Source organism: Tachyglossus aculeatus, chromosome 3 (genome assembly GCF_015852505.1).
Source record: "Tachyglossus aculeatus isolate mTacAcu1 chromosome 3, mTacAcu1.pri, whole genome shotgun sequence".
NCBI lineage: Eukaryota > Metazoa > Chordata > Mammalia > Monotremata > Tachyglossidae > Tachyglossus > Tachyglossus aculeatus.
This window is the reverse complement of record NC_052068.1, coordinates 52,798,767-52,821,318: the sequence shown is the minus strand read 5'-3', so window position 1 is coordinate 52,821,318 and position 22,552 is coordinate 52,798,767. Positions and strand designations below refer to the sequence as shown.

The 22,552-nt window shown below is 43.7% G+C and overlaps 1 protein-coding gene and 1 non-coding gene across 4 annotated transcripts in view; both read right to left on the bottom strand.

The window, feature by feature from the left end:
• Positions 1-1,072: 1,072 nt before the first annotated feature.
• Positions 1,073-1,210, bottom strand: LOC119926076. Its single transcript, XR_005449989.1, has one exon. It is a non-coding gene; the product is annotated as a small nucleolar RNA SNORA7 (small nucleolar RNA).
• A 7,072-nt stretch (positions 1,211-8,282) lies between these two features.
• Positions 8,283-22,552, bottom strand: part of SLC16A9 (solute carrier family 16 member 9) — a 61,006-nt gene continuing 46,736 nt past the window's right edge. For all 3 annotated transcript variants that reach the window (XM_038744056.1, XM_038744055.1, XM_038744057.1), the window contains 3 exons: positions 20,951-21,046; positions 12,800-13,714; positions 8,283-11,259 (listed from right to left, as the gene is read on the bottom strand). In XM_038744056.1, coding sequence (XP_038599984.1) covers positions 11,081-11,259; positions 12,800-13,714; positions 20,951-21,046 — 1,190 coding nt within the window. In that variant the 3' untranslated portion in view covers positions 8,283-11,080. The remainder of the gene's footprint in view (positions 11,260-12,799; positions 13,715-20,950; positions 21,047-22,552) is intronic.

Sequence of the window (22,552 nt, the reverse complement as noted above, 5' to 3'; positions counted from 1 at the left end):
GGCACCCTGAGGAACAGAGAACAGAGCTGGAAATAAAACCAGGGTGAGAGTCCTGAGGGACTCCAGTCATGTGACTTCTGGGTTATTTGTAAGTGAAAACAAGATGTCTTCTCTTGGAAGCTTTTCCACTGCTCAGTGCTAGTGGGCAGGGGTGAGTCCAGAGGGTATCTTGCAATACTGTGATGAGCTAGCGTCTTGGAGAAATCCCCATGACAGGAAGCTGTTTCAGTCAGACTGGCCTATGTTTGACCTGAGCTGATAGATTATACTGGTGGTGTGGAGCAACAGAGATGGAGTGGCTCCTGCTGAAAATAATCAGAGTACACCCATATTTCCTGCAATCTGTGCATGCCATCAGCTCCCAGGGGATAATTGCATATATATCTTTAGTCTATTACTTCCTCCACCTAGACTTTCTTTTAGTGTCTCTCTCCCCTGCTAGATTGTAAATTCCTTGAGGGCAGGGATTGTGGTCTAGTGGAAAGGGCACAGGCCTGGAAGTCAGAGGATCTGGGCTATAATTCCAAATCCACCACTTGGGGAAGTTATTTAACTTCTCTGTGCCTCAGTTCCCTCATCTCTAAAATAGGGATTGTCTGTGAGCCCTCTGTGGGTCAGGGACTGTACCCGAGGCAATTAGCTCATTTCTACCCCAGCCCTCAGTAAAATACCTGGCACATTGAAAGTGCTTAACAAATACCATTAAAAAACTCCATTGTATTCTTCCTGCACTTTAATACAATGCAGGGCACACAGTAGGGGCTCAGTAAAATCTACTGATTGATAATGAAGTCCCAGAGGATTGGAGTAGGGGAGGAGGAGAGCAGGAAGGGGAGAAAGGTATGAAATTGTCTATTGTCTTATGCTGATGAGTCACTTCTGACCCATAGATGGACACATCTCTTCCAGAATGCCCCACCTCCATCTGCAATCGTTCTAGTAGTATATCCATAGAGTTTTCTTAGTAAAAATATGGAAGCAGTTTACCATTGCCTCCTTCTATGCAGTAAACCTGAGTCTCCACCCTCTATTCTCTCCCGTGCCAACTGCTGCCCAGCACAGGTGAGTTTTGACTTGTAGCAGATTGTCTACCACTCACTTGCCACTGCCCAAGCGAGGAATGGAATGGATATGCCTCTGCTTGACTCTCCCTCCTGTAGCTGAGACTGGTAGAGTACTGGAAACTCTCCAGTTGCGATCCCGAGAAGGGAAGACATGAATATCACTCAGTAAATTGGAGATTAGACCAGGGAGTTGGTAAATGACTGCAAAAAGTAAATGAAGTTGGTGGTGGTATCAATCAATCATTGGTATCTACTGAGCACTTGCTGTGTGCAGAGCATGGTACTGTGTACTAAGCACTGTACCCAAAGACACTATTTCTGCCCACAAGGAACTTACAGTCTAGAGGATAGAGCAGATGATGTTGGCTTCAAAGAAAAGTAGGTGAGGGATGGAGGTGATGGGATGGTGACATTTGGGGAGGGAGAAACAAATTAATTCCTTCCCCATTCCCCATAAGTCAAGCATAACACTGCTAGTGATACCAAAAATTATTTGACTGCAAAAACAGGTTCAGCATCTTCATTTATCCAACACCACAGGGCTTGGTCCTCAGCCAAGGGAAGAATCTTTGAAGAGTGAACCATTCATTCATTCATTCATTCATTCAATCATATTTATTGAGCACTTACCATGTGACGAGCACTGTACTAAGTGCTTGGAAGAGTACAATACAACAATAAAGAGTTATATTCCCTGCCCACAATGGGCTTACAGTCTAGAGTGGGGGAGACAGACATAAATACAAATAAGTAAAATTACAGATATGTACAAAAGTGTTGTGGGCCTGGGAGTGGGGAAGAGCAAAAGGAGCAAGTCAGGGCAATGCAGAAGAGAGTAGGATATGAGGAAAAGTGGGCTTCAACATGGTCACTGTCCCACAAGAGCTTCAGTCTTATCTGGGACAGAACAGAAAAAGGGAGAAGGAACAGCAATAGAGGCAACGGAATTTCACAGAGGAACAGAATAGACAGTGGTTCATTGCTGTCTGGAAGGTAGGGTTCTCATTCTTCTCTGTGTACTCTTGTTCCAGGACTAAGCATTCAGGAGAGTCCAGTATCACAATAAGCAGACACATTCCCTGCCCACAGCGAGCTTACAGTCTAGAGGGCTGCTCTCTCCCATTCCTTCTCTCCCCAAACACAAACACACGCACTCTCTTTCTCCCCGCCCCCATCTCTTTCACCCAATCCTCAGTCAGAGCAACACAAAGCCATTTACACCCCTTTTTCACTGTACCTATCTGTCAAGCACTCAGTAAGTGCTTACTGTGTGCAGAGTACTGTACTAAGCACTTGGGGAAGTACAATATACCAATAAATAGACCCATTCCTTGCCTATGAGCCAGAACTGAACTGCCTATAATAAAAACTATCTTTATTAAAGTTAATGGCATATCATAATAATAATAATAGTATTTATTAAGCACCTACTGTGTGCCAAGCACTGTTCTAAGCACTGGGGTAGATACAAGATAATCAGGTTGGACAGTCCCTCTCCTACATAGGGCTCACAGTCTCAGTCCCCATTTTACAGAAGAGGTATTGAGGCACAGAGAAGCAAAGAGACTTAGCCAAGGTCACACAGCAGACAAGTGGCAGAGCTGGGTTTAGAATCTAGGACCTTCTGACTCCCAGGCCTGTGCTCTAACCACTACGCCATGCTCCTTCCCATATCTACACTTATATCTACACTCATGTTTGGCCTTTATCCTTTACTGTTCCTCAAGCTATTATCTTGATTATATCTCATCATGGCTCTGCCACTTGTATGCTGTGTGGCTTTTGGCAAGTCACTTCACTTCTCAGAGCCTCAATTACCTCATCTGCAAAATGGGGATAAGACTGTGAGCCCCATGTGGGACAACCTGATTACTTTGTATCTACCCCAGCGCTTTTTTTTTAATGGCATTTATTAAGCACTTACTATGTGCAAAGCACTGTTCTAAGTGCTAGGGAGGTTGCAAGGTGATCAGGTTGTCCCATGGTGGGGCTCACAGACTTAATCCCCATTTTACAGATGAGGTAACTGAGGCTCAGAGAAGTTAAGTGACTTGTCCAAGGTCACACAGCAGACAAGCGGCGGAGTTGGAATTAGAACCTAAGACCTCTGACTCCAGAGCCCAGGCTCTTTCCACTGAGCCATGCTGCTTGGCACATAGTAAGTGCTTAACAAACGCCATCATTATTATTATTGTTATTATTACTTAGAGATCGGATAAGGAGCTAGAAAGAGGCCTAAAGCTCTTTTCTCTACTTTCAACAAGGTCCAGGGTGGAAAATACTCTCTCTTTCAATAGAAATATGCGGATAGAATCTCCCAACAGTACCAGCCATCTTTGAATAATAATAATGATGGCATTTGTTAAGCACTTACTATGTGCTTAACACCACATCTGCAACATCGCCATGATCCGCCCTCTCCTATCCATCCAAACCACTACCCTGCTCGTTCAAGCTCTCATTCTATCCCGTCTGGATTACTACATCAGCCTTCTCTCCGATCTCCCATCCTCCTGTATCTCTCCACTTCAATCCATACTTCACGCTGCTGCCCAGATCATCTTTATGCAGAAATGCTCTGGGCATGTTTTTCCCCTCCTCAAAAATCTCCAGTGGCAACCAATCAACCTACGCATCAGGCAAAAGCACCTCACCCTCGGCTTCAAGGCTCTCCATCACCTCACCCCCTCCTACCTCACCTCCCTTCTCTCCTTCTACAGCCCAGCCCGCACCCTCTGCTCCTCTGCCACTAATCTCCTCACCGTGCCTCGTTCTCGCCTGTCCTGCCATCAACCCCCGGCCCACGTCATCCCCCTGGCCTACGTCATCCCCCTGGCCTGGAATGCCCACCCTCCGCACATCCACCAAGCTAGCTCTCTTCCTCCCTTCAAATCTCTACTGAGAGCTCACCTCCTCCAGGAGGCCTTCCCAGACTGAGCCCCTTCCTCCCTCCCCCCCCTCCTCCCCCTCCCCATCCCCCACGCCTTACCTCCTTCCCCTCCCCACAGCACCTGTATGTATGTATATATGTTTGTATGTATTTATTACTCTATTTATTTTACTTGTACATATTTATTCTATTTATTTTATTTTGTTAATATGTTTTGGTTTGTTGTCTGTCTCCCCCATCTAGACTGTGAGCCCGCTGTTGGGTAGGGACCGTCTCTATATGTTGCCAACTTGTACTTCCCAAGCACTTAGTACAGTGCTCTGCACACAGTAAGCGCTCAATAAATACAATTGAATGAATGAATGAACGTGCAAAGCACTGTTCAAAGTACTGGGGGGGATACAAGGTGATCAGGTTGTCCCACGTGGGGCTCACAGTCTTAATCCCCAATTTACAGATGAGGTAACTGAGGCCCGGAGAAGTTAAGTGACTGCCCAAAGTCACACAGTTGACAAGTGGCAGAGCCAGGATTAGAACCCATGACCTCTGACTCCCAAGCCCGTGCTCTTTCCACTGAGCCATGCTGCTTCTCTAGCCACATGTGAAATACTGATTTTGTCCAAGCTGATTATCTTACAACTACGCCAGTGCTTGGTACATAATAAGCACTTAATAAATCCAATAATGAATAAAAATGAAGGAAACAGCTATGCTTATATTTACACATATAGGTCATTATATCTAAGGAGAGAATGAGCCTGTTGATGGTGTGCAGTTATTAAAGAATATACTTAAAAATGAGTTAAACTGAACCCATCAGGTGAAAGCTAAAATTCATCCAAAGAAAGAAGCGTAAAAGTTAAAGACTCTTCTGGGAAGGGAATACTAAGTAGGCTTTGAATTGTGCCCTGTAAAGCAACAAATCAGAGCCTTGCAAAGCTACCAAGTGAATCTCTAAGGGCTCCCAGCCTTCATGAGTATGCTGTCTGGCTTCTTGAAAGGAAAATCTCCGCAAAGCATTGCTCAAAGCAATCAAAGCTTTTCAAATACACCAAGCACTTTGAATTCTGCTAAAAACATGCACGTACTCATTTCCTAAAATGGAATAAAATGGAGCCCAGGGAAATTCTCCAGCAGAATCTAACTAGCTGGAGCTGCAAACAGGGCCTGGGGAGCCAGGGACTTTGTAGAGGCAGGAATATTGTCATTACAGAGTGGGGAAGATGTGCTGAGTCACTGATCCTGAAATACTTCCGTCTGAAAAGAAGCCTATTCCAGTGCATGAAGCTCACAGGGACCTGAGGGAGACACTGAAGGACTAACGAGTGATTTCATAGCCAAAGAAAACTATCTACCTTCCAGGTAACCAGAAACCCGATCGGTTGATAAGAGGCAAAGTACCGACAAGCACTGACGCTCTTGCCAAATAGCAATGGCGGGAATCCCACTTCTGGTCCTTATCGTTTATAGGACTGTGGTCAGACCCTCTGGATTTCCCTTCTGCACAGCTGCTGTTCTAAGAAAGATTGCAGTAGACATTGACGGATTTGACCTTGAAGGCAAACACTGTGCCTTAATAACAATAATGATGATGATGATGGCATTTATTAAGCACTTACTATGTGCAAAGCACTGTTCTAAGCACTGGGGAGGTTACAAGGTAACCAGGTTGTCCCACGGGGGGCTCACAATCTTAATCCCCATTTTACAGGTGAGGTAACTGAGGCACAGAGAAGTTAAGTGACTTGCCCAAGGTCACACAGCTGACTATTGGCGGAGCCGGGATTCAAACCCATGAACTCTGACTCCAAAGCCCGTGCTCTTTCCACTGAACCACGCTGCTTCCCCTGTGAGCCTTCTTATGAGCTTTGTTCAGGACCTTGAGAGATGGAACAATGACAAGCTGCAGTTCAATCAATTAGTCAATCGTATTTACTGAGTGCTTACTGTGTGCAGTGTACTATACTAAAAGCTTGGGAGAGACAGTGTAAAAGAGTTGGTAAACATGTTCCCTGCCCACAACAAGCTTACAGTCTAGAGGGGGATACAGACATTAAAATAGAAATAAATTACGGATATGTACGTTAAGTACTGTGGGGCTCAGGGAGGGGTGAATGAAGGGAGCAAATCGGGGTGATGCAGAAGGGAGTGGGAGAAGAGGAAATGAGGGCTTAGTCAGGGAAGGCCACCTGGAGGAGATGTGTCTTCAATAAGGCTTTGAAGGTGGTGAGAGTCATCCTCAGTCAGATGTCAAGAAGTAGGGCATTCCAGGGCAGACACAGGACACCGGAGGAAGATTGGTGCCTCTCACAGTGATTAATCCTCACAGGGATTAAGAATGTGAGCCCCATGTGGGACAAGCTGATCACCTTGCATCCCCCACCCAGCACTTTGAACAGTGCTTAACAAGAGACTGCGTCTATTGAGCTACTTCAGGGTGCAAATCCCTGTTAAACATTTGCATCCCTGCCCTCAAAGAGTTTCCCATCTAATAGAAAAACAAGGAAAAGCATAAATTGCCACCTAAGATAAACAGGATAATAATTACTAAAATGGAGGTAATTCAACAGCTTGGGGAAGAAATATAAGATCTGTGATAAAAAGCTCATCTTGACACCAAATGGATCATATAATTTTTTTAATGCACAGTGTTATCAGAAATTTAGGGGGTTGCATACTCCCATCCAGACCAAATTTTTGAACTGAATATGAACGACATAGCTTTATTCAGTGCCGTCAGAGTTCACCCACAGATATTGGCCCAACTTTCTCCATTCCGTTGGAATTCTGTTCAAAGGACTTGGCACACATCTCCCCCGGCAAGATCACTCAATCAATAATGACATTTATTAAGGGCTCACAATGAATGAAACACCATAATGAGTCCTGGGAAGAAATACAAGGGCTTTGATTCAAGCAGGGCCCATAGCCTTCAAGGGAGAACAGACACACTGAAGAGGAGAAAAGAAAAAAGAAAAATGGTGGCTAAGAGGAGCAAACCAATAACAAAAGTAACAGTTCATTAGAGGTTAAAGGAGGTAGTCTTTGGTGTCTTTAGGCTTCTTGCAGTTTCGGTCGGTCGTAGCCTCCTTGGTTTAAATGGCCACAAACTTCCACGTGGGTCGGTAACTTTGGTCCCCCATGGCAATCCCGAATACACAACTAAGGGTTAGGGAGGCCTACCTCTTTGGATACCAGATTCACCTTCTTGCTACACCTGTCGGGAGTAGGATTTCATGTGCTTAATAAGCTCTCTAAGAGCGAGGAGCAAGTGTGAGAAGCAGTGTGGCCTACTAGATAGAGCATTAGCCTGCAAAGTCAGAGAAACTGGGTTCTAATCCTGCCTCTGCTACTTGCTTGCTCTGTGACCTTGAGTAAGTCACTTCACTTCCTCTGGACCTCAATTTCTTCACCTGTAAAATGGGGACTAAGCACCTGTCCTACCTCTTAGACTGTGAGTCCTTTGTGGGATAGGGACTCTGTCTAATCTGTTTATATTACATCTACCTCAGTGCTTTGTGCGTAGTAATGATACTAATAATTATGGTACTTGTTAAGTGCTTACTATGTGCCAAGCACTGTTCTAAGCACTGGGGTAGATACAAGTTAATCAGGTTGGACATACTCCTTGTCCCACGTGGGGCTCACACTCTTAATCCCTATTTTACAGATGAGGTAACTGAGGCCCAGAGAAGTTAAGTGACTTGCTCAAGGTCACACAGCAGAAATGTAGCAAAGCCAGGACTACAACCCAGGTCCTTCTGACTCCCAGAACTGTGCTCTATCCAATAGGCCATGCTCTTCCTCTCTTCACATTAAACAAGGTTGGGACGTTGGTTGGGCACAACACAGTGAGAAGCCCCAGGTACTCTGAATACTGAAGGTAGATAATAAAACAAATAGGGAAATCAAATTAACTGGTAAACTACATTTTTCTTGGACTGTCAATTATCAGACTGTCACATCACTTTGACATCAATATTCCCTATCACCATGGTGATTCCAATATTATTTCCCAAGAATTCTTTCTCATTCCACAGAGTTGACATAAACTCAGAAACAGTAATTTCATGATTGTCATGGGGTGTGCACATGAATAATGTAGAGGCAGCGAGTCTAGTGGATAGAGTCTGGTCCTGGGAGTCAGAAGGACCTGGGTTCTAATTCCAGCTCTGCCATTTGTCTTCTGTGTGATCTTGGGCAAGTCACTTAACTTCACTGTGATTCAGTTATTTCAGCTGTAAAATGGGGATTAAAACTGTGAGTGCAATCTGGCAGTGCAATCTGATTACCTTGAATCCACCCCAGGGTATTACAACACTGCCTGGAACATAGTAGCACTTTGCAAATACCATAAAAAAATTAAAAATGAATAAAAAGAGAGATTCTAGCACTGATACTGGGAGGGGATTGGTGATGAGGTGTGAATTGGGCCTTGAGAGATAGACTGGGGAGACTAGATTCTGCTACAAGTGCAAATTAAGCACCAAGAAAGACATTAGTTCTTATTACTACGTGTTTTATCTAGCATTTCAAATACTATATTTGTGGGTATACAGAGCAAGCTTCATAAAATACTGCATAATCTTTATTATGACAAAGTCAAATCTGGTAGGAAAATTCCTATCCAATTTCTTTTATTAAGGCGCTGCAACAACGCAAGTATAGCCATTTACTACAAGCATATGGGGTATACTGTCTGGTATACACTGGTCTCAATATAGAATTCTATTTAATTGAATGCTTGAGAGAAGATGAGGGCAATTTACATTTTCATATTTGGACACTGCCCTCCCCATCTCTAAGTCAAAGTTACAAGGATGACTGTTAATAGAACACTACTCAGAAAAAGAAACCTAGACTGAGGCAGTATATATTTTATTGTAACTTAAAATGCTTTTCCTAAATAGTAGAGAATATATAAACATAATGAAATAAAGTCACATAAGAGGAATATACATTCTGATATCTAGGGTGCTGAGAGTGGTGATATTGTTAGAATTAAGCATGGATGTGCCATGAATAGTCAATGCATACAAGAGATGGGGATTTCTTGCACTGTCATTGGCTACAGAAGGCTCTCATTAAACACACAAAACCTTCTACACCTGGTTCTCCTAAAATGTAGGGACTGCAACCTTGCCAAATCCCGCATTAAGGAAAACTCATGAGGGAGTACTCACCCCATGTCTGACACTACATCGCACTGTATCCAGATAGACAAGTGTTGTCGGAAGAACACTCCCTGATTTTTCAATCAATCAATTGTACTTTTGAGTGCTTACTGTATGTAGAGCACTGCACTAAGTGCTTAGGATAGTACGATATAACAGAGTGTGTACACACATTCCCTGCCCTCAGTGAGCTTACAGTCTAGAGTGGGAATTTTGCCATCACATTCTATCCAAAGCGCATTGTGAAAACGCATGCTCTGGTAGAACAGAATATCAGTTTTTTAAGCCACTGTTCTTATTAACTACCACATAGAAGAACAAAAAGGAGTGTGATATGGAGGAAACTCCAGCAGCAGCAGAAAGAATAGTGAGCAGGTGATCAAGATCTTTCCTAGCTCCATTACTGCTTTGCTGAGCATCCTTAGGCTAGTCACTTAAACCACTCTGTGCCTCAGTTTCCCCATCTATAGGAACTGCCAACTACGTACCTCACAGAGGTGTTGTGAGGATTAATGGTTGTAAAGTGCTTGAGGAGCCTCAGAAGAAAGGCAACTTATAAGTACAAAATATTGTTTTATATATTTCAAAAGAAATGAAGAGGCCATTTTGGCACAATGGGAAAGGAGTTCCCTGTTGAGAAAACCATTTTCTGTCACTTGTGGCTTTCTTCTGCAGTGGTTTATCCCTTCAAGCTTTCCAAAATGAAGAAAACCATTTAGTCTTTAAGGATCACTCGACATCTCTATTTCAAAATGGTTCTTCCCAAAGGAAGCTGGTGGAGAAAGCTGCTAGGCTGGAGTATCAGGATTTCCATTTTGCTTTCCATTTCTATTCTTGCCCTGTGAATCTGGGGATTTCCAACATCTTAATCTATCAATGGTATTTACTGAGCATTTATCAACTTCAATGGGCAGCTCCCCCTGTGAGCAGGACACCCTCTCTGATTCATTCTTGAAGCTTTCCCCAAATACTTAGTCCAGTGCTTTAGACACACTAGGGGCTCAATACGTACCACTGAGGAAATGAATCAAAATTCTTGGCCCTGGGCTGCTCTTTGCATCTGCCCAGCAGTCCTCACACTGCAGGAGCTCGCTGATACAGGCCGTCTGTTCCCACGGTGCTGAAAACAAACCATGTTTCCCATTTGTGCTACATGGAATGGTTGAAAGAAAAAAAAAGCGCATTTCCAATTTGGAAACAAACAGGTGAAACCAACCCTTTCTGACAAAGCATCTATGGACTGGAGGCTGCGAACAACATTGCTGAGCCTGCGTGCTCACCAAGAAGCTTCTTTAGAATGGAGATGGGGGTGTTCATATGCTCAGTGCAACACTAAGTAAAGCATTGGCATCTGGTCAATGAATTACAAGGAGATAGTAACTGATCCCTTGTTCCAGCACAGGGTGAAGTAGTGAGGATATGCACTATCATGCAGACATTTTTGAATGCCATTTCAACAATCTTATATATTCCCTGGTTTGGTTGTTTTTTTTCACATACTAGCCTTTAGAACAATACTTCAAATAGTCCACAATCAAGATTTGGGAGGAGCAATGCAGTTCCTAGTGGTGTCCCCGTGCTGCTTGCTTCGCAGCTTTAGAATCGACGGTTTTCTCCCAGGGAATCTTGGTCCGGGGATGTATGAGCGGATCAGAGCATTTGCTGCCACTGTCCAAACAGAAGCCTCCAGATGCTATTGAGAGTTTCCATGCTTCCGATGATGACAAAACAGCAGAACCCCTCCTCTTACTGGGCCAAAAGAAAATACAGTAGGTGGAAGTTACTATACAGTACAGGATAGATAAAAGAGGATATTGCTAAGGAAATCTGCATCCCGCAAGAGTCAACAATAATGACATTTTTCGATTACAAAATAGTCTTTGCTGCTCATAAATCACGTCAAACCAGTAAAATATTTTGCTTGTCAGTAGAAAATGCATTCCAGTGGTCATCTAAGTATTAGATGCAGCTTTGTACAGGTAAGTGTTTGGAGGTGGCTTGGAGCTCTGACTGTAACACGTGTCCAGGGAGGGCAAGGCCACCACCAGCAGAATAAGCCCACCCAGAAGGACACAAAGTCCACTGAAGTAGAACGCAATGTCATAGGTGTGTGTCCAATCATAAAACCAGCCTGAAAAGAGAGCAAGACAGGGGTGAGTTCACTCAAATTCACACCAATGACCAAATGCACAGATCTTGGCACATAGTAAGCACTTAAATACCATCATTATTATCTACATTTCCCACTGAATCCATATGTGAGATTTAGGTTTCTAGGGTTTAAAATGATGAATTCTTTCCATAGGTGGACCATTACTCTCCAATGCAAAGGGAAAATGATATGAGATTATTGTTTTTCCCAGCCTAGATTGTGTGCGTTCCTGGACTGATTTGTTGGGTAGGAGGGTTACTGCAAAGTAAGGGGCGAGTAAGGGGAAGATGGGTTAGGCCAAAGCTATGCCATTCCACCCAGAGATAATATATTTAAATACAAATATAGAAAAGACCACCAGCCTGGGAGTAAGAGTACCTGGCTGTTAATCCTGTCTCTGCCTTTTTTCTGCTGGGTGACCTTGGGTAGGTCACTTAACTACTCTGTGCCTCTATTACCTCATCTGTAAAATGGGGATTAAGACTGTGAGCCCTATGCGGGACAAGGACTGTGTCCAACCTGATTGTCTTGTAACAGCCCCAGTGCTTAGAACAGTGCTGGGCACACAGTAAGCTCTAAACAAATATGATTTAAAAAAACCCTTTCAACAATCATATTTTTTTTGCACTGTGTGCAGGAGTGTACTAAGCACTTGGGCGTGTACAATATAACAAAGTTGGTAGACATGTTCCCTGCCAACAAGGACCTTAGAGTCTAAAGGGGTAGGCAGACATAAAAATAAATTATGGATATGTATATAAGTGCTGTGGGACTGAGGGAGGGGTGAATAAAGGGTAAAAATTCAAGTGTAAAGTAACATAGAAGGGAGAGGGAGATGGGGAAATGAGGGCTTAGTCAGGAAAGGTCTCTTGGAGGAGATGTGATTTTAATAAGGCTTTGAAGGTGGGGAGAGCGACCATTAGTGGGACATGAAGAGGGAGGCAGTTTCAGGCCAGAGGCAGGATAAGCCAAGGGGTCAATGATGAGATAGATGAGATCGAGGTATAGTGAGGACGTTAGCGTAAGAGGAGTGAAGTGAGCAGGCTGGGTTGTATCAGGAAATCAGTGAGGCAAGATACAAGGGGGGAAGGTGATTGAGTGCTTTAAAGCCAATGGTATGAAGTTTCTGTTTGATGTCCACTGTTTCCAAAAGTGGCAACAGAAAGTTAATGCTTAGGGATGTGCCATTTAACAACCTTCCTAGTAACTCTTTATGTAAGCACCTTGTGGGCAGGGAACCTGTTTACCAGGTCTGTTGTGTTGTACTCTCCCAAGCACTTAGTACAATGCTCTGCACCCAGTCCCACCTCAAGAAATACGACTGATTGATTACACAGTAAATGCTGAATAAGTTCCATTTATTGATCAATCTCTCAGTCATGAATTTATTCAAACTCGCTAATATTTGCAGACTTAGGAGTTCCCTGCGGTAATGATTTGCACAAGCTAGCTACCACGGCAGGCAAAGCCTATGAAGAAACAGGAAGAAACAGCCTGGCCTTAAGCCTAAATAACTTACCAACAATTGGTGGCCCAAGACTATTCCCAAGTCCAGCAAAGAACATTAATATCCCATAGGCATGGGCCAGCTTCTCAATTCCCACAGTCTTGGTTGTCACATAAGGGAAAATGGACCAGTTGCCGCTGAGGAACCCTAAAATCCCAGAAAGGATTGCTAACGTGACATAATTCCTGGCCAGTGGAATGGCACACAAAGCCAAGCCAGTTGTTATTAAGGTTGCTACATATAGGTATAAAGTATTAATCCACTTAAAATCGGCCAGCACTCCTAAAAGAAGTTTGCCAACGGTAGTCATAATGCCGATTATGGATATGAGAGGCACAACAGAGTCTTCCTCCTTCACATCAGAGCTTCTTGCTACATCTTCCATAAGCAACGAAGGCGGAAAACCCCCAATGTCAAAAAGTAAAATGGCGATAAAAAGGGCCGAAAACACTCTGTTTTTAAAAAGAAGCACCGTTTCTTCCCAGTAGTTCAGATAGAGTTGCCACTTCCTCTTGGCGAGCTGTTTGCAAAAATATGTCCGATCGGCCACTTTCTTTTTGTAAGTCTCGGCCTCCTTCGCCTGCACTGGTGTTAATCCATTCTTATTTCCTGGGCTTTCTTGTCTGCAGTCACCATTGGACAGAGGACTCGTGCATTTCCCCTCACTGTAGCCTTTTTCAAGGATGCTAATGTTCTCCTCCAAATTCATTTCCTTTTCATGGTATAACGAATATTGGTCAGGAACATTTTCCAGGCTCGTTTTTTCCGGTAAGGGGCGGCCTGAGGACTCCAGAGGTCTCATCAGACTGCCACATGCTAATATGTTTAGAGCCAATGCACCGACAATCAGCAAGCATCCATCTAAGCCGTAGTGTTCAATTAGTTCCCTTTGCAGGGCAGCATATATAAAAAGGCCAACGCTTGAACCTGGAAAAGGAACGGGAGCATGTTAATGTTTTTTCAGAGTAACTTCGGCCTTTTGAGTCACCTCCAAATAGAAGCAGTCTAGTCTGGTTCTGATTTGCTACTTTTCATTTTAATGGCATTTGTTAAGCGCTTACTGTGTGCCAGGTGCTGTACTAAGTGCTGGGGTGGATACAAGTGAATCAGGTTGGACACAGTACATGTCCCACATGGGGCTCACAGTCTTAATCCCCATTTTACGGATGAGGAAACCAGGGCACAGAAAAGTGAAGCTACTTGCCCAGGGTAACCATAAAGGAAAAATGGCAGAGCTGGGATTAGAACCCAGGTCCTTCTATTTCCCAGATCTGTGCTCTATCCACTAGTCTACACTGATTCTCAAACAATTGGAGCAAACAGATTTTTAGACTATAAAAGCAAACATCCTAAGGCAAGAGGAAATGTGAGACTAGAGAGGAGATGGAGAGTCTGGGCCTAGCAAGGTTGATTTGGGAGTCATCCTCATACAGATAGTAACTGGAGCAGCAAGGGTGAATGAGTTCCCCCGAGGGAGGGAGTGCAAAGTGAGAGGCAGTGTTAGGCAGTGAGAGGCTAATATCCACCCTTTCCTCTCCATCCAAACTGGTACCATGCTTATCCACGCACTCTTCCTATCCCACCTTGATTACCACATGAGCCTCCTCCTTGCTGACCTCCTGTCTCACCCCACTCCAGTCCATTCTTCACTGTGCTGCCCAGATCATTTTTCTACACTCACTCATTCCACACTCCTCAAGAACCTCCAGTGGTTGCTCATCCACTTCCGCATCAAACAGATATACCTTCCCACAGGCTTAAAAATGCTCAATGACTTTGCCCTCTCCTACCATACCTCCCTGATTTCCTACTACAACCAAATCCACACACTTCACTCCTTTAATGCCAACCTAACTCTCTGTGCCGTGATCTCGTCTACCTCGCCGCTGACCTCTCACCCACATCCTGCCTCTGGTCTGGAATGTTCACCCTCTTCATAACCAACAGATGATCATTCTCCCCACCTTCAAAGTCTTATTAAAAGCCTGTCTTCTCCAATAGCCTTCCCTGACTCAGTACTCATTTCCTCTTCTCCCATTCCTGTGTCATCCTTGCACTTGGATATGCACCCTTATTCACTCCTTCCTCAGTCCCACAGCACTTACGTACATATCATAATTTATTTATCTTAATGTCTGTCTCCCCCTCTAGGCTGTAAACTCATTGTGGGCAGGGAACATGTCTACCAACTCTGTTGTACTGTGCTCTCCCAAGCGCTTTAATACAGTGCTCTGCATACAGTAAGCACTCAATAAATATGATTGATTGATTGATTGAGCCAAGGAGAGACTGAGAAGGAACAGCCAGAGAGGTAAGAGAAGGACCAGGAGAGAGCTGTTTCAGGAAAACCAAAGTTAGATCATGTTTACAGGAGGAGAGAGGGATCCAGTGTATCTAAGGTAGCTGAGAAGTCAAGGGGGATTAAGAAAGATTCCATTACATGTGATGAGGTTTCGTGTGGGGGATCATTGGTGACTTTGGAGAATGCAATCTCAGAGGAGTGAAAAGGAAAGAAACCAGATTATACTGAATCAAGGGGAATTGGAAGAGAGAAAATGGAGAAGAACTGAAGGCAGTAGGTGTAGTCAATCCATTCAAGAAGTTTTCTCAGGTATAGACCCTGGAGATGGGATGGAGAAGGGCAGTGGGATACACAGCAAAGCAGGATACTGAGTGTAGAGGAGGTGTGAGCAGGTTTGATGGCAGCGGAAAAGGAGCAGTCAAAGAGTAAGTGGAAGAAGATGGCCGTCAGAGAAGGAAAAAAGGCAGGGGTAAGTATCTACAGAAGGTGACAGGGGATGATGACAGAGACACAAGAGAAGGGAGCATATTTAGAAACCTTTTGAGAGATTTCTTAGACACACAGAAAGATGAGAGAGTAGGTGTAGGGGTGTGAGAGAGATGGGGAGGTGAAGAGATGATTTGGAGCATGTCATGCCTGATAGTTTCAATTTTTCAACAAAGTAGTTGGCAAAGTAATCAGAGGTAAGAGAAGAGGGAGATGGTGGCACTGTGGGCATAAGGGAGAGAAATAAAGATCTGGAATAACTGTGTAGGGCAATGGGCATGGGGGTCAGTGAGGGAGGAGACATAAGAGGGCAGAGTTGTAGTCAAGGGATGTTGAATTTAAAGCATCAGAAGTCCATCCGGTAGCTGCATTTCCACTCAAAGCACAAGGCAGTGTGACCATAGGAGCAGTGAAAGTGTACTATGCAGAGGATGTAGCAATGTGGATGTAGGAGCAAGAATCAATGGAGGAAGGGGTGAGCCAGGGGTTTGTGCAAGAAGAGAAGTGAGGTTTGGTGAGGAGTCCAAGTGGGGCATGAGGTCGGGTTAAGTAGAGCAAGAGCACTAAGGAAGAGGGCAGGTAGAGGGTGTATGAGTGAAATGGCAGATCAGAAGCTAGTGGTCAGAAAGTGGTATTTCAGAGTTGGTTAAAACAAAAAGAATTTCTAGGCATTTTAGTCCTTCCGTTAATGTAGAGCAAGCTGATTTGAACAAGTGTAAACGAAAAATAAATATTGCATTCTCAAATCTGAATGGTCATGAAACGACCATAAAATAATACCATGTGCACCACAGGCAGAAAGTAATAATAATAATAATAACAGTATTTGTTAAGTGCTTACTAAGTGTCAAGCACTGTTCTACATACAAGCTAATTAGGTCAGACACAGTCCCTGTCCCACGTTGGGCTCAGAGTCTTAATCCCCATTGTCCAAATGAGGTAACTGAGACCCAGAGAAGTGAAGTGACATGCCCAAAGTCACACAGCAGGCAAGTGGTGGAGCCGGGGTTAGAACCTAGTTCCTTCTGACTCTCAGGCCCATGCTCTATCCACTAGGCCATGCTGCTTCTTACGTACAAAGAAAATACGAAGGTTCCTCCTCCAGAAGAGTCTCAGAAACCTTAAATAGGATTACCATTTGCTGACCAACTCAATCAAGTCCCTTCTCATCCCCAAATAAAACTGGTAATTGCAGGACATATCTTAACACTTTCAACTGGAGCGTATTATTTTTCAAAGTCCCTATAAAGTGCAATATGGCGAGCAATCCTAACACCCTTAAAAGTTTCCACTTAAGCAAAATGCAGTAGTGTTTCTGGAAATTCTGAATGATACCCTTTCAAAACAACTACATTAGCACTCATTAACTGTTGAAACTTTAATGTGTGATCACTTCTCAACATCCTGGGATCTGTCTCCCTCAAACTGAGCAAAACAAAAGAGGTTGTCCTCAAGTTTATCATTTTAGTGTATCAGCCAACTAAATGCTTCATGGATAAAGTAAATCTGGCTTGTCACAAAAAGGCAATTCCATTGAAAAATGGGCAGGGGCTCAGGGACCTATTTCCCTTAGGCCTATGTTGCTCCAAGAGGGGAAGTTAGGTGCTGAGAAGGGAGGAAGAGATCTGTCAGTGCATTCTTTCAGAGAAGCTGTTTCTGTCACTTGCCTCCTGTGTGACCTTGGGCAAGTCACTTAACTTCCCTGTGCCTCACTTCCCCACCTGCAAAATGGGGATTAAATACCAGGTATTTGTTGTTGTTTTGTTTTTTATGGTTTTGTTAAGTACTTACTATGTGACAGACACCATACTAAGTGCTGGAGTAGATACAAGCTAATCGGGTTATAACGCAGTCCATGTTCCATATGGGCCTTGCCCTCTAACTCCCTATTTTACAGATGAAGTAAACTGCGACTCAGAGAAGTTAAGTAACTTGCCCAAGGTCACACAGCAGGCAAATGGACAGCAGACAAGTGGCAGAGCTGGAATTAGAGTCCAAATCCCCTAACTCCCAGGCCCATGCTCTTTCCATTAGGCCATGCTGCTTCTCACATGTTCTCCCTTCTATTTAGACTGTGAGACACATGTGGGACCCCGTATTTAGTACAGTTCCTGACACAGACTAAATGCTTAACAAATACCACAATTATCATAATTTTAATTGTTGTAAATATTACTCTGATCCTGAGGCTGACAGCAGCATTAAAGAGTTAATGAATCTCCCCAGTGCAGTCTGTTCTCTTCTGCTGAGCCTCTGAAATGCCACTATCTAGTGAGTACTTAAAAGAAATAATAATAAATAATGATGGCATTTGTTAAGCGCTTACTATGTGCAAAGAAATATTTCAAACTTTTTTAGAAATATTTCAAACAATTCTCTAAATTAGCTGGGTTCTAATCCTGGCTCTGCCACTTGCCTGATATGTGACAAAGAGGCAAGTCACAACTTCTCTGTGCCTCAATTTCCTCACCTGTAAAATGGGGATTCAATGCCTTATTCTCCCTTCTGTTTAAGCCTTATGTGGGACAGGGGCTGGGTCTGACCTGATTAACTTGTATCTACCCCAGTGCTCGGTGTGTGACATAATTAGCGCTTAACAAATACAATAATATTAATTAGCAAGGAATAGAATTAAACCAGTAAAATAATGGGTAAGAAAACAAAGTCGATCAAATTTTCTTTTCATTTTACTCCAGGAGATCTGTCAATGGATTTTTCCAAATTCATTTCCAGGATTCCAAATAAACACATTAGGACTCCTGATTTAGGTCTCCTTTTGATTACACTGTTTCCATTGATCACCTTTTCCTTTTTTGAATAATAATAATAATAATGATGATGATGATGGCATTTATTAAGCACTTATTATGTGCAAAGCACTGTTCTAAGCGCTAGGGAGGTTACAGGGTGATCAGGTTGTCCCACCAGGGGCTCACAGTCTTAATCCCCATTTTACAGATGAGGTAACTTAAGCACAGAGAAGTTAAGTGACTTGCCCAAAGTCACACAGCTGACAATTGGCAGAGCCAGGATTTGAACCTGTGACCTCTGACCCCAAAGCCCATGCTCTTTCCACTGAGCCATGATGCTTCTCTAACCATTTCTCCTCAAAAATCTCCAGTGGCTACCAATCAAGCTGCGCATCAGGCAGAAACTCCTCACCCTCGGCTTCAAGGCTCTCCATCACCTCGCCCCCTCCTACCTCACCTCCCTTCTCTCCTTCTACAGCCCAGCCCGCACCCTCCGCTCCTCTGCCACTAATCTCCTCACCATGCCTCATTCTCACCTGTCCCACCATCTACCCCCGGCCCATGTCATCCCCCAGGCCTGGAATGCCCTCCCTCTGCCCATCCGCCAAGCTAGCTCTCTTCCTCCCTTCAAGGCCCTACTGAGAGCTCACCTCCTCCAGGAGGCCTTCCCAGACTGAGCCCCCTCCTTCCTCTCCCCCTCGTCCTCTTCTCCATCCCCCCCGTCTTACCTCCTTCCCTTCCCCACAGCACCTGTATATATGTATATATGTTTGTACATATTTATTACTCTATTTATTTTACTTGTACATATCTATTCTATTTATTTTATTTTGTTAATATGTTTGGTTTAGTACTCTGTCTCCCCCTTATAGGCTGTGAGCCCACTGATGGGTAGGGACTGTCTCTATATGTTGCCAACTTGTACTTCCCAAGCACTTAGTACAGTGCTCTGCACACAGTAAGCGCTCAATAAATACGATTGATTGATTGATTGATTTCTTACAAAAAAAGGAGGTGTCCTATAACTGCTGAATTCAAGAATTGGTTAGTTTGAGAGGCCACCAGGAGCACCGGACTCAGACAAAATATTGGATGAGGCACCCGCCTCATGGTGTACTGTGGGAAAGTTAGACCGAGGTTAAAAATTGGAAGGTGCCCAGCCCCCCTTCACCGCAAGTTAGGGTGGTGCCTGGTTACCAAGGAACTAGGAAAGAGGTGCAGTGGAGCAAAAGGAGGAGGCAGGGATTCCCCTGGACAAAGACCCTAGGCTCAGGAGGACTGCTGAATGATGCCATGACACTGCTTGACTACTGCATCTGCTTCCTTGCTGACCTTCCTGCCTCCTGTATCTCCCTGCTCCAGTACACACTTCACCCTGCTGCATGGTGCATTTATCAACAAAAATGTTCAGTCCACATCTCCCCACTCCTCAAGAACCTCCAACGGCTGCCCATCCACCTCCGCCTCAAACAGAAATGCCTTATCTCACCTTACCTCGATTACCTCACCTCACTGGTCTCTTACTACAGCCCAGCCTGCACGCTCTACTCTTCTAGCTTCCTCACTGTGCCCTGAGCTCGTCTATCTCACCACTGACCTCTTTTCCCCATCCTCCTGCTAGCTTTGAACTCCTTCCCCCTCCATAAACACAGACCATCACTCTCTCCATCTTTAAAGCATCACTAAGGTCACATCTCCTTCAAGAGGGCTTCCCTGACTAAGCCCTCTTTTTCTCAGCTCACTCTCTCTTCTGCATCACCTATGCACTTCCAACTGTGACCTTTGGATATTTAATATTCACCCCACCCTCAACCCCACAGCACTTATGTATACATCTTTAAATTATGTTCTATAAACTACTTATTTACTCACGTTAATGTCAGTCACCCTCTCTAGACTGTAAGCTTGTTATGGGCAGGGACTGTGTCTGCTAATTCTGTTGTACTATATTCTCCCAAGCGCTTAGTACAGTGCTCTGCAAATAGGAAGGGCTCAATAAATACCATCAATTGACTGATTATGCCTTGTGCCATGGTAACACACGCAGCACAACCTAGAAATTTCATACGGAACGGAAAGATGGTGGCAAATTTTTCTCTGCCTCAAGGCCAAATGTTTGATTCTGACACGGGTCAGATGTTCCATTCATTCATTCAATCATATTTATTGAGCACTTACTGTGTGCAGAACACTGTACTAAGTGCTTGGGAGAGTACAATATAACAGTAAGCAGACACATTCCCTGCCACAACGAGCTCACAGTCTAAGCTGCTAGAACTGAGGCTGCTTATTCTACTAGCCTCGGTTGTCTCTTCCCACATTTCTACTATGTATCTTTCATGGTCCTTCCATCCCTGGCAAATGGCAATGGTGCCATCAGCCTTGGATCTTCAGCATTGGTGAGGGAAAAATTGTACCACTGACTTAACAGTAGACAGCAATCCAGGCACTGCTTGCCCAAGAACATTACAGTGTATCCTAGGAGGGCAGTAAACAACACTGATAGCAATGAACTTTTTAGCTGAGCCCTGGCTGAAGACCTGTAGAAATCCACTGTGGGTTGGAAATACCTTTGAACATATTTGCAGAGCCAATTTGTGGGCGCTACACATTTCAGAAACTTACCTGTTGAGATCAAGCCAAGGGCCAGGCCTCTGCGGTTGTCAAAATACTGGCATGTGATGGTCACTGTTGCAGTGTATAATAAGCCACAACCGAGGCCTAAATACAAGAAGATATTGCACTTGGTAAGAGAATTCATTAGCTCAATTGCAAATGTCTAATGTTATTACTTTGTATAGGGTATTGTCGGGTCTGGATTATTTGGGTGAGAAAGTTTTCCAGAGCAGTAATCCCCTTTAGCATCTGTGCTCGTTGTGGGCAGAGAATGTGTCTACTGTTATATTGGCCTCTTGCAAGTGTTTAGTATAGTTGTTTTGCATAAAGCAAGCACTCAATAAGTACGATTGAATGAATGCCTAATCTGGATTCCCTTCCAAGTTTTGTTTGTGAGCTTCCCCTGTTTTCATCCCCCAAACCACTTTTGGTATCTTCCCAATATCTTTAGATTCCTGCTTTTGCCCTGAGTCACAGAGCAAGGATTCACTTTTTGTTTAACTTTGACCTTCAGGAAAGATGACCTCAGAACTTCCTTAGCTCCGCAGGCATCTGAAACCCAATGCACTTTGACCCAATCACAGAAAAATAATAACACAGTCTTGCATAATTTACTTTTTAAAGCAGACTCTTACAAATTCTACATAGCCAATAAAATAACCCCTCCTCCTCCCTCTTGTTCCCCACATCTCAAGACAGCCAACTGTCAATTACTCAACAGCTCCTTGTTTCACAGATTTCCCAGAAACTGGAAGAAGAGAGAAAGAAAATTTCCAATTTCTTTCGGCCCTTTTAGGCTCGCCTGATTTCTTTCAATTTTCAGCAGGTGCACAGGAGTTTATAACCATGACGCAATACATTAAATGAACTATTTGGTTTAGTTTTCAAAGCGAGCAGTACTAAAGAACAATAAAAGAAGAGCATGATTAGAAAGTTCATGATGAGCTATTTAGGGAAAAGAATAGTGTTTAACAATGGAAACAAATACATATTGCCTCTAACTCATTACTGTGTAACTGCTGTTGTTATTCAACCACCTCAATTTCTTTTCTCTGTCTCTGTGAAAGGTAAACCCAAATTAAAGGTTCACATGGTAAAAGGGAAAAGTAATAGAAAAGAATTCATAAAGGCTTGTCAAAGTATAAAATAGTAAACTATTAAGCATGAAAAACTTCTTGAAAAAAGTTCATTTTAGTTATTTTTATGAAAAACTCTAAAAATTGATGTTTTAAAACAAACATTTGAAACTGTATTTTGAAAATTGCCTTTTCCAAAGAGAAGCCGCAAGGCCTAGTAGATAGAGCACAGGTCTGGGAGTCAGAAGGCCATGGGTTCTAGTCCTGGCTCTGCCACTTGTCTGCTGTGTGACCTTGGGCAAATCACTTGACTTCTCTGGGCCTAAGTTACCTCATCTGTAAAATGGGGATTGAGACTCTGAGCCCCACGTGGGACAGGGACTGTGTCCAACCTGATTTGCTTGTATCCATTGCTTTGTACAGTGCCTGGCACAAAGTAAGCAGTTAAATATGATAATCATTATATTATTATTTGAGTTCTTTTAAAAACAGCACCACAACTGTGTTTTTTTAGCTACACTAATCTCATCTTTTT